The sequence below is a fragment of the Chenopodium quinoa genome, unplaced genomic scaffold (assembly GCF_001683475.1).
Source record: "Chenopodium quinoa cultivar QQ74 unplaced genomic scaffold, ASM168347v1, whole genome shotgun sequence".
In the NCBI taxonomy this organism is placed as follows: domain Eukaryota; kingdom Viridiplantae; phylum Streptophyta; class Magnoliopsida; order Caryophyllales; family Amaranthaceae; genus Chenopodium; species Chenopodium quinoa.
The window spans coordinates 1,236,275-1,252,056 of NW_018744032.1; the positions used below are offsets into that span (position 1 = coordinate 1,236,275).

The following is a 15,782-nucleotide window of genomic DNA, read 5'->3' on the forward strand; positions in this document are numbered from 1 at the left end:
TTCTCTGGCAACGGCGCCAAAATTTGATGAGGAATGAAATGTCGTCGTCAATACACCTTCCTATCAAATTAATCCTAGTTTACCTAAATGAGTACAAAGGCAAGCAAGCAAGGGTCGAGATCCACGGAGAAACGGGAGATTGCAAAGCTAAGCGCTAACAGTAGAGGATAAAAAAAAAGGGTGTATATGAATAAGAGAAGTGGAAAACAAGACAATGAATAAACTAAGCCTAACAAAATTACTCTAACAATTAACAAAGACTAACAAGTATTGGAAACTTTGAGATTAAAAACGCTAGGGGGATCGGGGAACGTCAAACTTGGAGATTAAGAGCTAAACACATAGATAATCAAGGATTCACAAACAAAGGATCAAAGATCCTACTTAACACAACTCATTCCCATGCAATTGATTAAGAAGTGTATAAACTACGATCCATCCTAACATGATCACTCCCGCGCATCAATTAAGACATGTAATAATATAGTCAATGGTGCACCACATCAACCGTATAACAATAAGCACAAGTTCATACAACAATGGTATAAATCCCCAAAGATCAAGTATTGAATCAAATAGCAACCAAGTCATCCATTCCCCTGCCCCTAGCTAAAAGTCTAGCCTAAGAGAGAGAAACTACTCATGTCAACAATACCCAAAATATTTGCCATAATCAAAATCATAAACATAACTATCAATTATACTTGAAATATGTAAATAAACCTAAATAAACGAGATTTAGATAAAAAGAGCTTACAAAGCTTTAACTTTGTATTGAAATAAGAAAATGGGTTTTTGAACCTTCAATGGTGAACCACCAAAATCCAATAGAATGCTCCAATATTGATTACAAGGATGATCAAAGCACTAATCTATATTAAAGACTAAAGTTTGGATGATAAAAAACTAATAATCTAAAATTTCTCTCTCTAGAAACTTATACAAGCATTAATGGAGGCTATTCTCTCTCTAGAAATGTTCTAAGCACTTTGCCCTAAATGGAATAGCTGCCTTCATTCATTCCCAAATCAGCTTTTAAAAGGGGAAGTAAACACGGGCTAACAGCGTGCGCGCCCTCTACAGTGCTTTGCGCGCTCGCGAAGGCTACTATGCGCGCCCTCTACTAATGTCTGCGCTCCCGTGAAGGCTACTGTGCGCACCCTCTACTAATGTCTGCGCGCCCGCAAAGGCTACTATGCGCGACCTCCAAAGGGCGCGATTGCCATCTACCAAAACTTTTCCTGATTTTTCAAGCCAAGATGCGCACCCTCTCCAGTAATCTTCGCGCCCGCGCAGGATAGTGTGCTCGCCCTCTCTAGGGCGCGAGGCATCTACGAGGAAAACAACCTGATTTCATCTCGATTGCACGCCCTTTCTCTTGGATTGGGCGCCCGCGCAGAGTGGGAGAGAGGGCTCTCCTGGGCGTGCAACCTGATCAGAAGTTCCTCACTTGATTTGCTCATGAAACCGACTCTCAAAACTATCCCGAACTTTCCTCTACTTCACGTATCGATCGGTTAACCTGCAAAACACTGGAAAAACACCCAAAAACAGTACAAAAAGGTAAAGTAGAGGGGAAGTACGAGGGAAATGGCATTGTTGTGTAATATATGGGAAAGCACGGCAAAATAGGGCTAAACAAGCGATAAATGAGGAAAATGGTAAGGAAATGAATCCCGAAGAGTGGCATAAATGCCACTTGTCATGCCCCCATAATAAATGCAATTAACAAGAAAAAATAATTAAACACAAGAAAGGATAAAAGATTATACCTTTGACGCGTGCTTCGCTCAACTATGAGCTCTTACTTGAACCCCGAAAATACGAGGTCTCCGACGGGATCGTACCCTCGAACCCGACCCGAGTGTCCTAAGTCTCGAAGGTTAGGTGAGACCCGGACAAATAAAACTAAGAGTTTTACGAATCAAGGTTTACTCAAATAAAGAGTTTCCTTTTAATTCCACTCAAGGTTGTATCTTCCCAATACCCATGCCTTTGGTATTTATAGGGAATTGCACCCTTGATTTTCCAATCTTCCACCAATGTGGGAGAGTTTGTGAAATCAATAATTTATTTAATTCCAAATTAAATAAATAATTAAGTTAATCACATTGCGACAAGTGGCACAATCACATGCTAATGAGTGATGACCAAGGTTAGGTGGGGGGGGACCATTTGCCTTGCCGCCCAAGGCCCCTTGATTGGTCCCCACAAGCAAGCACAAAACCGCCACATGGGCTGCTAGGCTAGCGACCAGCTAGCGTTGCCAGCTAGCACCAGCCAGCAACCTTGCATCCCCAGCCAGGCAGTGCGTGCTGGTGCTGGGCGATGCTTGGCGCTGGTGCATGCTAGTGCTAGGCACTGCTAGCACGCTATGTTGGCGCTAGCCTTATCACTCCCACGGATTGCCTCGCACATACTCGCATGCTACGCACAGCCATGCCGGCAAACCCCTCACGCATGCAAGGCCTAGCATGCGTGCTGCTAGTGAGCCACGCATGTTGGGCGATGGTACACACGCACACACGTACGTGCCTAGCACTATGATGGTGTTGTGCATGGTGCTAGGGCTGCGATGGCGCCTAGGCATGATGCTAGGGCTGCAATGGAGCCTAGGAACTCATGCCTCGCCTAGCAAACCATGGTGCGCCTAGCACACACATGGTGCGCCTAAGCTTGCGATGAGCTAGCCTAGCCTAGATACGGCTATGCTCGTACTTGTCTATTGTAATTTTGCGACGCTCGGCCTCAACGCCCTAGGCTCGATATTTGACGTCTATATTCGAAAAACTCTGTCGACTCATTAAATCCTTTTGGATTAATTCGTCGTCTCGGATCGGTTATTCGATTTGGTTCGACCCAAAGGGTTTAGTAAAGATTAAGCTGTAATATTAATTATACCTTAATATTACTGATCGGAAGCGGTCGCAACCTAGGCATTTCGATCACTTGACCTTACTGAAGAATTAGCTCTGTAATAATTCTGAACCCACTATCAAAATAATACACTTGTTGGAAGGACACCATTCCTTTCATTAACTTCATGCGTCTTCAACTGTCTCGATGCATAAGCGATCACTCTCCCATTTTGCTGCAGAACACATCCTAGACCATGCTTTAAAGCATCGTTGTATACCTCGAATCCATCTCTCCCATCGGGCAACACTAGTACTGGTCCAGTGGTTAGTCGCTCTTTCAGGGTTTGAAAAGCTGCGTCACAAATGTCGTTCCACTCAAAATTAATTTGCTTCTTCATAAGAGCGATTATGGGTCTGGCTATTCTCGAAAAGTCTTTAACAAACCTTCTATAATACCCAGCTAATCCCAAGAAACTACGAACATCAGTCACATTCTTAGGAGTAGGCCACTTACTTACTGCCTTGATCTTTGCAGGATCTACTGATATACCCTCCTTACAAATGTAGTGCCCTAGAAATGCAACCTTTTCCAACCAGAACTCACACTTTGAAAACTTGGCATACCGCTTGTTACTTCTACGAGTTTCCAGAATGGTTCCAAATGTTGAGCATGTTCCTCCTCATTCCTCGAATACACCAATATGTCGTCAATGAACATAACCACAAACGTATCTAAGTATTCGTGAAACACTCGGTTCATCAAGTCCATGAATATGGCAGGTGCATTGGTTAACCCAAAAGGCATGATTGTAAACTCGTAGTGCCCATAACGAGTTCTGAAGGCTGTCTTTGGAATGTCCTTATTTGCAACCTTCAACTGGTGGTACCTAGACCTCAAATTGATCTTTGAAAACACACTTGCCCCCTTCAGCTGATCAAACAAGTCATCTATCCTCGGTAAAGGGTACTTATTCTTCACAGTCACATTATTTAACTCTCTGTAATCAAGACATAGCCTCAAAATCCCATCCTTCTTTCTCACAAACAAGACCGGTGCTCCCCGAGGTGATGCACTAGGTCTAATGAACCCCTTATCCAGTAATTCCTACAATTGAACTTTCAGCTCACTCATCTCAGCTGGTGCCATTCTATAGGGCGCTTTAGAAATGGGTGTAGCTCCTGGAATTAAGTCAATGGTAAACTCAACTTCCCTTTTAGGTGGCATCCCTGAAGTCTCATCCGGAAAGACATCTAAAAACTCGTTCACAATGGGTACATCCTCAATCTTCCTATTGTCACCCTTACTCAAATCTTGGACACAACAACAGTACAATGGATACCCCTTACTTACCAACTTCTTAACCTTTAGAGAAGAAATGATCCTAATACCTTTCGGCTCCCCAAAACGTCTATAGGACACCGTCTTACCCAAAGGATCACTTAAGTGCACTCTCTGTAACTCACAGTCTATCTTAGCCTTGTATAAACTTAGCCAGTCCATCCCCAGAATGACATCCAAGTCCCCCAAGTTAAACTCAATAAGATTTGATGGAAAAACAGCCTCTCCTATTTTCAAAGGCAAGCCTTTGAATAACCTATTGCAATGAACAAGTTTGCCAGTAGGTAGACCGACCGACATATCGACATGACTTGACTCAGATAAGTTTAATTTGCGCACAACAGAAGTAGAGATGAAATAGTAAGTTGCTCCAGAATCAAACAAGACTTTGACAGAAACAAAGTGAATGGAAAAAGTACCAGTGACTACATTTGAGGACCTTTCAGCCTGTCCTTTGCTCATCACAGACAAATGCTCGGGAGTGTTGCTCTTTCCTTGGTGACCATTGTTGCCATTTCCTGAGTTGTTGTTGCCATTTCTAGGTCTGTTGCTACCATTACTGTTACCATTCCCGAACTTCCTAGTCTGACCATTGCCTCTTCCTCCCTGGTTATGAAAGGTGTTGGGCCTCTACTGGGTGTAACACTCATACTCCCTATTCCCCTTCTTATTGCAAAACCTACAAGTCACCAAATTTCCTTCACAGTCTCTTCCAGGGTGGTTTCTCCTACACCTCTTGCAGTTGAACTTCCTCTCGCCATTGTTAGCGTTAGAAAATCTGCTAACATTTCGGTTATTCCTCTCAGATGAGCCCCCAATCTTGAACCTTTTGAAGTGACCCTGGTTTTCAGAATTCCCAAAGTCCTTCCTCTTTTCTCCGACCTTAGCACTCTCCCCCACATCCCTAGAATTCAAATGGTACATGTGTGCAGCTTTCTCATACACCTTATCTAGGGTCTTAAAGACTTTCCCAGCTAGGTCTTTCTACAACTATTTAGTCAAACTGGGCTCAAACCTTTGTGCCTTCAGTTCCTCAGTCGGGACAACCTCAGGGGCAAACTTAGGAAAGGTAATAAACCTATTATAGTATTCCAAAATCGACATTCGGCCCATCTCTAAGTCAATGAACTCTTGAGCCTTCTGCTTCTTAAAAAATGGGGGGTAAAACTTATCCCTCAATGTAGTTTTAAACACTTCCCACCCAAAGTTTGGTTTGGCCTTGATTATTTCCGCATTATCACTTTACCAGATATCAGCCTCATCCTTAAGGTACATAGCAGCCTGGTCAACTTTCATACCATCAGGACAATTTAGTGCCACAAACAGCTTATCAAACTCTCGGACCTAGTTTTCCAAGAAGGTAGGATCGACACCTCCCTTGAAAACTGGTGGCCTAACTTGGGCCAACTTCTTGAGCATCTTAGCATGGGGATTAGGTTGGTCAGCTCGATTCTGATTCATATTCTCAGCTAACATACGGATGGCCTTAACTAAAAGTAGCAGTATTTGCCATTCTAGTTCTACGCCTGTAAGAAGGTAAACGTTTACTCTAGCTTAAACAAAATTCAAACGTCGTGCACATACATTCATTCAATCACAATATTATGTTTTATCACATAAATTGGTTCAAAATGGTACTTTGGTCTTTGCACCCCTTTGTCCCAAGTAAAACTAGACAATAATAGCACAATCCACACACAAGAATAAGTAAAGTTAAAAATAATTTCGATCCCGCGCTACTCTTACTCAACTTAATTATAAACAAGAAATTTCCTTAAAATTATATGTAATCACAGAACTTATATTGGTCTTGAATCAAACATATTATCAGAAATGGAATCCTACTAATAGAATAATAACTCTGATTATATCTCCAGTAAATGTATTAATCTCAATCCATAACTCTGTAGCTTTAGCTACTTATTAAAATTCAATAGTCAAAGTCAAAACTAAGTGAGGTTCTAATAACCATTATTGATAGCAAAACCTTACTAATACTAGTTATACTCTAATAAGCCTAATCTTTAAAGGACCACATTAGACTTCTTGTCTTTCTCTTCCTCATAAGTATTAATATAAAAAATAGGGTCATTCTCATCTTCGGAGTCCTCAATAACAACTTTGTAAAGCGGATTCAGATTCCTAGTAGTCCTCTTCCCAACTTGTGGTTTTGGTGGTTCTAAGTTCTCCTCTTCATCTGACAACTCGTTAAGGAATCTCTGAATAGCCTTCTTTCTGTCTTTCTTCTTAGTCATCCTGTACTCGTACCAACGTTGGTATGTCACCTCTCTTTCATTATTTTGATCTGGATGTAAGGTCCACTCATCCCAAGAGTCTGAGCTGTAATCGGTCTCCTCTTCTTGCTTAAGCTAAGTCACCTTCACTATATTTTTATCCATCTCTCTATGTTAACCCAACATAACAAGCATTCGAAAAGCATAACATGAACACATCAAGAAAGAAATTTAATTAGAACACTATCACACAATTTATTAACTATGCAACTTGCACAATAATTAAATAAATGCAAAGTAATCAATATGCATGCATGCCCTTTCTAATTCTACCCAATTCTCACCAAATAAATAATTCAAGTTTCAAAATTACTTTATAAACATTTAAAACAATTGGTTCGAACACAATTAAATTTTAAAATCATTTTTACTTTTAAATACAAAATCCTTAGTCAATTAGTTAGGCGCCTAAGACATACTAATTCGCTTTAATGGTAATTAAATCTAACCTAAGCTCCTAGATACCACTTTGTAACACCCTAGTAATTCTCTCTTTAAAACCTGTATTAACCGGTAATAACCTATATAACTTGTATAACCTGTAGTAACTTGTAGTCACCTGTTAACACTTTTCATAACCTGTGAGAGAATTATAGGCGTGTTACCGTCACTTGTTCAAACATTAAGGCAAGTCTCAGAAATCAGCAGCGGAAAACTAACTTAGTTTTAAAAAGAATATAAGTTTTAAAACTAGAAGTCAAAACTCAAAGTCTTACAAGTTGGAACCATAACGGCCCTTATTCAAAATCCAGTAAAATAGGAAGTAAATGGAATTAGAACCAAAATAAAAATTCAATCCATGATATAAAATAAACTAAGTGATTAGCCAACGCTCCACTCAAATCCCATCACCCTGATGTAAATCAGTTTAAGAATTAGATCATTACAGGGTCATTGAAGGCAAAGGCCATGACCAAGAGAAACACACAAAGGCACGCAATCAGCAACGCTAAGTACATACAAGCTACGAAATATAATAAAAAGTCATAGCATGATACTATCAAGCATTTCATACACTCACAATATAATTATTGACTCGAACACATGATTCAATTGTTATTTATCACAAAGTTTCTCTAAATAATATTTATCACTTCATTAATTTAATTGGATTAAGCAATGGACCGGGTTGTCCCCCTGTGCTCCATTCTGGAACATTAAATAAGAAAACCCTATGCCTCTTTTCGGAAGACATTGATAAACATCCAATGGCAGACGGGCGCGACTCCGTGGCCATAGCTAGTATGAGATCTCATCTAACTCATTATAATCTTAAAAGAATTTAAAACAAGAGACTCGTAGATCAAACGGCCTGTGAAAAGTGCACGGCTAATACACCGTGAACCCCAACCCCTGTTTGTCATTACTCTAGATGTGCACAAATCCAAAGTTTTATTGCTCATCCTTCTTGCACTTTCCATGATTTACCAGTTTAAATTTGGTGATGACTCATATGCAAACAACACAATCAATCATACATCAATCATTCAAATCATTCAAGTTTCCAATTTAATTCTTAATTTATTAGTGACAAACAACATTCATTATTGAATCCTTTAACTACCTCGGTGTATAAACACCTTAAATGCATAAAGTACCTCATATACACAATCTTGTTTTATAAGACTTTAACTCTTCCTTTACTCATTCCATTTCAATACAGATGAATAAGTAATTAAAATGATTCATTCCATATGTATACTTGTAGCTTTACTTCTAAGCTCTCCTTGTAAAGTATTGCATAAATAGTACTCATAAGGAAAAATCAATTCAATCTCTCATACATGAATTAAAACAATCATCACATTGATCATCAATCAACTCATTACCAAACAATTTCAACCAATCCACAAGTTCCCTAGCATGATTCTAGGTTTTTCCAAGTTCTAAGAATGCTCCTAAAATCAACGTTCTTCGTATTCTTGTACGTACCTTGAGTACACAAATTGGTTGGCCACTTGAAGGCTAAAAGTCACCTTCTATGAAGTCATCTCCTAAACATAACAACAATAGCTCAATTAATACCCAAGCAAACTATTTTACAGCAATACTAAACTATTTTAAAAATCCTTTAAATCATTGAAATAATGCTCTTAAATTATTCCCAATAGCCAAAGTTAATAATTTAGTACTTGAACTATGATTTTATATGCTAAAATCATATAAGTATAGCTTATAGCATAAAAATTCAGCACTTTAAAGTAAAATTATAAATCTGAAAATTTAGTTTAAAGTTACAAAACAACCGCATAAACATTTTAATTTGAAATAATCGTTATATAGCACGTTAGTATGTTGAGAACTTGAAAATCAATCATAAAACCATGATTTAAAGCTATTTAAAGTTGGGGTTAAAATCTGAAATTTTAGTTTAGTAGTGGAATATGGGGATATAATCATCTAAACTTGGAATATATAATTAGAATTCGATTATATTCATAAATACCCAACTAAACTTTCAAATTTCACAACTTAAACCCTAGAATATACATAATTTGAAATCTGAAATTTAGTTTATAATCAAGGTAATTGAATTTAAACATAATTTTATACATACTATAATTAAATAATTTAATCTTCCTGGTTTGAGCCTAAAAAATCAGCTTTCTTAAAAATCTGAAAATTATTATACTCATCAAAAATTAAGGTTAGGATCATAATTAATCACAAGGGAAGTAATTAAATCAATCATTCACGTTTTATGCCTAAAATCATGAAAAATCAACGTTTAAACCCAAAATCAGCTTTTCTGAAAATCTGAATATTACATATAACCATCGAAAATTAAAGGTAGAACCATGTTTAAAAACAAGGTAATTAATTAAATCAATTATTCATGGTTTAAGTCTATATTTTGCCAAAATCACGATTTTTGAAACCTAATTTCGTAGGTAATAAAATATGAAATTAATCATGTGCTTAGTATATCATAAACTCAACAAATTCGCAACATAACCCAATAAATTTGCAATATTCATCATTTATATGCATAATCAAATCAATAATTCATATAAAGATTAAATCTTTAAGAAATTAAACAAGAAAAGAAGAAGATAAAAGAGAAGGGAAGTGAGGGGAAGCCGGCTGGTGCCTGACGGTGCTGCGGTGGTGGACTACGGCTGAGCGCAAGCGGCGGCAGCAGGCTGGGTAGTGGTGGAGCAGCAGCGCAGGTGAGTTTTTTTTTTGAATTTTTTTTTTGTGTGTGTGTGTTTCGTGAATGAGGCAGGGAAGCAAGGGAAAGGGAGTAATAAGGAGGAGCAGTATGAGGGTTTTTGGGAGAAGTTTACTTAATTAGAAAAATGAGGGTTTGGGCTCTTTTATTTTTTTGTAGAAGTAGAATGGTAATCATAGCCCAAAGTGAGTAGAATGCTATTGAAATATAAGTTTTTGTTTTTATTTTATGAATTCTTTCCAAAATATTTTAATATACATATAAAATTATTAAAAATAATCGTATACATAAAAATATATAATTATTATTTACTAAGAAAAATATGGGGGATTACATATGATGTTGCTTCATCCCACTTGGTGAATTAATTAATGGCATTAAGGATGAATTCACGGCCCCCTAATCCAGGTGGAGAGATTTTTCCAATGATATTTATTCCCTTAGTTGAGAAAGGCCATGGAGATGTGTAAGTGTAAAGGAGGGAAGGTGGAACATGTTGCAGGTTGGCGTATATTTGGCACTTTGTATACCTTTTTACATATTCATGGAAATCCCTTTTCATGGTAGTCCAATAATAGCCTTGGCGCATGATTTTCTAGACAAGCATTATAACATTCATGTGTGTTCATTGTTGATAAGTACATATTGTGAGGCTAATAATTACCCTTTGTGCCTCATTTTTGTCTACACATAGGAGAGCTCTTCCTTTAGGCACTCTTTTTTTGGAGCTCATTGTTGATAAGTACATATTGTGAGGCTAATAGTCTCAAAGCATGTTTCCCTCTTATGTCAGTATTAGGTGGATATTCCCCTTTAGTGACATAATTGAGAATATAATGTCTGTCTACCATGGTTCTCCTTTGTCATCCAAAACTTCTTCTTCATCATTAAGGGCTTGGACATAAGCAGGTTTATGACTTTTCCCTATGGTCAAAGGAATTTGCTCGGTTTCCTTAAGAATTATAACCATTAAGGCTAGTCTTGCTAAGGCGTCAGCGAATTGATTCTCTTCTCTTCGTAGATATGTATATTGTACCTTATCGAGTTGATTGGTCAGAGTTTCTAAGTAAGTTTGTTATGGAGCTAGACTTTAACTCCTCACCTTCCATCTCTTAAAATCTTGTTGATGATGAGGGATGAGTCTCCAAATATTCGAAGCTTTTTTACTCCATGTGCTAATACTGTTTCGAGACCCACTACAAAGGCTTCATATTCTGCAGCATTGTTAGTTATGTCAAACTCAAGTTTTATTGAAATTGGGATGTGCTCTTCATTAGGTGACACTAGTAAAACTCCTACGCCACATCCACTTTGATTTGATTCGCCGTCGAAGTGTAGTATCCTAGTGTTATCTTCGGTGACAAGTAACTCTTCTTCTGAGAACTCATTTTCTTGTACTAGTGTTGAGTCTTCAAGTGGGAAGTTGGCCAAGAAGTCAAAAATTGAAGATCTCTTAATGGACTTTTAGGGAACAAATTTCAGATCAAACTGGGCTAATGTAACTATCCACCTTGATATCCTTCTATTAAGTGTGGATTTTTCAAATAGATACTCGAGAGGATCTATTCGAGATACTACACGGACTATATGAACGAGCATGTAATGCCTTAGTTTCTTTGTGGCCCACATGAGTACGAGGCACAATTTTTCAAGTGGTGTATAGAAAACCTTGTATTCAAGCATCTTCTTACTTAGGTAGTAGATTGCGTTTTCTTTACCTTCTACTTCATGTGCGAGCATAGCCCCCATTGTTTCTTTGGTGACTATTAGGTAGAGACGAAGGGAAATGTTCGGCAATGCTGGTGCTAGTACGGGAGGAATTTCAAGATAGGCTTTGATCTTATCAAAGGGTTCCTAATACTCATCGTCCCATACTACTTGTTCATTTTTCTTATCCTTCTTGAATATTGGTCCACATATTATGGTAAGTTTTGATATGAACCTACTGATGTATTGCAACCGGCCAATGAATTCTCAAATTTGCTTCTCAATCTTAGGCGGTGGCATGGATATGATAGCCTTGATCTTGGTGGGGTCTATTTAGCCTAGAAGTTTTCCTGAGATAACTCCGAATGTACACTTGGCTGGATTTAGCGTCATGTTGTACTTGCGAAGACTTTTAAAGTATTTCCTCAAGGCTATTGGGTGACCTGAGAGATCCTGATATTTTACAATCATATTGTTCACGTACACCTCAACTTCTTTATGCATCATGTCGTGAAGTAAGGCAGTTGCTGCTCTTTGGTATGTGGCACCCGCATTTTTTAACTTGAATTGCATAACCATGTAGTAGTAAGTGCCCCATGGTATTGTGAAGGTAGTTTTCTCTATGTCTTCTTCTTCCATGAGAATCTGATTGTAACCTCCGTACCCATCCATGAACGAGAGAAGTGCATGATTTGCTGTATTGTCTACTAGAATGTCAATGTGAGGTAGAGGGAAATTGTCGTTTAGGATTTCCTTATTGAGATCCCTGTAGTCAACAAACATTCTTACCTTACCATCTTTCTGTAGGGTTTTGTAGTGACCCACACAACGTGGAAATAAACACCCCAAGACCCGCCCCCATAATTAAAGCAATTAACAAGCAAAACATAATTTAAAGCATAAGAAAGGATAAAAGAATATACCTTTGACGCGTGCTTCGCTCAACTATGAGCTCTTACTTGAACCCCGATAGTGCGAGGTCTCCGACGAAATCGTACCCTCGAACCCGACCCGATCGTCCTAAGCCTCGAAGGTTAGTCGAGGCCCGGACAAAATAAACTAGAGTTTTACGAATTTCAAGGTATGCTCAACAATGGAGTTTCCTTTACTTTTCAACTCAAGTGTGTTCTTTCCCAAATGCCCATGCCTTGGTATTTATAGGGAAACGAACCCTTGATTTTCATTCCCCAACCAATGTGGGAAAATGAGTAATTTTGATAATTAATTTAATTCCAAATTAAATTAATAATCAAATCAATCATAACGCAACAAGTGTAAAGGGGAGAAAGAGAGTTAAGTGAGGACCAAGAGAAGGTGGGGGGGGACCATTGCCTTGCTCCCCAAGGCTTTGACCAAGCCTTAGTCCCCACCCCTCACAAAACCGGCACAAGGAATTTGGATAAGCTGGCTTCTTATTTTGCTAGCCAACTAGCACAACCACCCTAGCATGCCCAGCTAGCACGCACAACACGCATCACCCAGCCCTCAGCACTTGCGTGCTGCTAGCGAGCCATGCCTTGTGCTCAGTGCTGGGCGCTGCTGCATAGCCATTGCACACACACACGCACACACACAGGCATGCTAGCTAGTGCGTTGTGCTGCTGCCTACCCTTTCTCGCACATACTCGCATAGCCAGCATGCATGCTGCTAGCGAGCCACACATGCTGGCCCTTGCCTCGCCAGCCACACGCATAAGCATGCGAAGCTTGGTGTTCTGATGCTGCGATTGAAATGAATGGTGCCCTTCCAACAAGTGTATTATTCTGATAGAGGGTTCAGAATTATTAGAAACCTAATTCTTCAGTAAAGTCAAGTGATCGGAATGCCTAGGTGGAGGTAGCTTCCGATCAGTAATATTAATGTACAATTAATATTACAACATAATCTTGACTGAACCCTTTAGGTCGAACCCAATCGAACAACCGATGCAAGACGACAAATTAATCCGGAGGATTTGATGAGTCGTTGGAGTTTTACGAACAAAGATGTCATATATCGAGCTTAGAGCGTCGAAATCGAGCGTCGCAAGTTAAGTCGAATTTAGAATTTGAAGAGACGCGAAATCAATCCAGTTACAAGTACAAACCTAGCCGTAGCCTCGCATTGGCTTAGCCATGTGAGAGCTAGGCTAGGCGAGATCCATCGCAAGCCTAGCATGCTAGGCGTGCTAGGGCATTGCGTGCTAGCAGGCCATGCGCCCAAGCACCATCGCAGCATTACATGTGCGTGTGGATGTGCTAGGCGCTGGCACTAGGAAAGGCCTAGCACTGCTCGTCGCACAACACCATGCACCACCGCTGCATGTGCGTGTGCGTGTGCATTGCTAGCACAACACCATGCACCATCGCTGCATGTGCGTGTGCGTGGGCATTGCTAGCACAACACCATGCACCATCGTAGCGTGCATGAGCGTGTGCATCGCTAGCACAACACCAAGCAGCAGTGTGCTTGTGCGTGTGCCTAGCATTGCAGCGCCCAACATGCGTGGCTCGCTAGCAGCATGCATGCTGGCTGTGCTTGGGATGCCTACGGTATATGCGTGGGTGCTAGCTGTGCTGGCTGGCTGCCTAGCCATGGTGCTAGACGCCAGCTGACAGCCTTGGCAGCCAAGGAAGGCTGCCAGCCAGCCACATGGAGGATGGTTGTTTTGATAAAGTGGGGACGAAGGGTAGTGGGAATTGCCTTGGGCACCAAGTCTATGGTTCCCCCTTCTTGGAATGGTCCTCACCTACCCTCTCCTCCCAATGTGCCACTTGTAACTCCTTGATGGCATTATTTGATTATTTGTTTTTTATTAAAGTAAATTAGTAGGAAAATGCAATTGTCCCACATTGATCATGAATGGGATGACAAGTTGATTTTCTCTATAAATACCCAATGGTTGGGAATTTGGGAATTCACTTGAGTAAAACTCAATGAGGCATCTCCTATTAGGTGAGAAAACCTCTAAGTTTGTAAAACTCCAGTTTTTTCTTGGTCGGGTCCCGACTAACCTTCGGGACTTGGACCGTTCGAGTCGGGTTCGTGGGTACGAGTCGTTGGAGGCGGTCACAATTGTGACGCTCGAGCTCTCGAAGTAAGAGCTCGATTTGCGAGCAAAGCACGCGTCGAGGGTAAGAATGTCCTTTCTCTTTCTCTCTTTATGTTGTTAATTATGTGATTAAATATTTAGTTGCTTTAATTAGTGAGCGGGTCTTGGGTGGGTTTCTCTTCCGCGTAGCGTTGGACTTTACGAAACCCAACAGCGATGGCTTGCACGCATGCGCATACACGCATGGCCTAGCCATGTGACAGTGCCATGCTTGTGCTGCGGTTAGTGCGAGCCCTAGGCACATGCACAGCGTGCTGTTTGGTGCTGCCATGCGAAAGCTAGCACGCAAGCCAGCGCGTATGCTGCTGCGATGCAAGGCAAGCATGCATGCCTACACTCGGTGCTAGCGATGGAGCTGCCATGCTAGGTACGCACGTATGCCAGAACCTAGTGCTAGCGATGGTGCCCCTAGCACACCTAGTGTGTCTAGGCTTGCGCCTAGCCATGCTAGGTGCATGCTAGCTCGAGCTAGCCTAGAATCCACATGGTTAGATCAATGTGAAGCTACGGTTATGGTCATACTTGATGCTTGTGATTTTGCAACGCTCGCCCACGACATCCAATGTGAAGCTACCCCTCCGATGTCTTTGTTTGTAAAACTCCTACGACTCATTAAATCTTTCGGATTAATTCGTCGTCTCGGATCGGTTGTTCGATTGGGTTCGACCCGAAGGGTTCAATTAAGATTAAATTGTAATATTAATTATACCTTAATATTACTGATCAGAAGCGGCCTCCACCTAGGCATTCCGATCACTTGACCTTACTGAAGAATTTGCTCTGTAATAATTCTGAACCCCTTATCAGAATAATACACTTGTTGGAAGGACACCATTCCTTTCAATCTCCCACTTGTTGTTCCGGACAAGTGTGCATAAAGTGTATAGCCCATTTCCTATGTCGCGTAATGTGTCTTCGTGAACTATAAGTAGATGATTTCTAAAATCCATCTTAGCACGGCCATGCATTTTCACAGTCTTGCTCTTCGAGCGGCCTTGTAAATAACAAAGACATGTTCCGTATTACTAATAGGTGGACATTCCCAGTCTTGCACTGTATATTTCTCTTACTAAGAGGACCTAATCTCCTGAGTGTTCCCGTTATGATCCCCTTTTACGACAGACGGTATGCAACATCAAAGAGACTAGTACTCAAACAAGAAAACTTCACAATACTGTTAGAGTACACTTATAGGTCTATCCAGTGCATTTCTGAACTAGCACTTGTGCAAATGATTTATGACCATTACGTCCTTGCAGCACAAGAAACGATGCTGTAAATCATACTACACACTGATCTATGGTGGTCATCAATCGTCCA

General features: G+C 40.2%; 1 protein-coding gene across 1 annotated transcript; it reads right to left on the reverse strand.

The window, feature by feature from the left end:
- Positions 1 to 1,480: 1,480 nt before the first annotated feature.
- LOC110690361 lies at positions 1,481 to 6,452 on the reverse strand. The gene is made up of 7 exons (XM_021867180.1): positions 6,231 to 6,452; positions 5,444 to 5,541; positions 4,888 to 5,101; positions 3,968 to 4,803; positions 3,483 to 3,856; positions 3,041 to 3,429; positions 1,481 to 1,522 (listed from the first exon to the last, which is right to left on the reverse strand). The coding sequence occupies exons 1-7, from the start codon at positions 6,450 to 6,452 to the stop codon at positions 1,481 to 1,483; spliced, it is 2,175 nt and encodes a 724-aa protein (XP_021722872.1).
- Between the last annotated feature and the right edge of the window lie 9,330 nt (positions 6,453 to 15,782).

Excerpts from the sequence above, each read along its gene's own strand:
- LOC110690361 (XM_021867180.1), bottom strand. The coding sequence starts at position 6,452 with ATGACTAAGAAGAAAGACAGAAAGAAGGCTATTCAGAGATTCCTTAAC. Across the intron at positions 5,542-6,230 it reads AAGACAAGAAGTCTAATGTG|GTCCGAGAGTTTGATAAGCT; the intron begins GTCCTTTAAAGA and ends TTGGAAAACTAG. Across the intron at positions 3,857-3,967 it reads AGTGAGCTGAAAGTTCAATT|AGAGTTAAATAATGTGACTG; the intron begins GTAGGAATTACT and ends TCTTGATTACAG.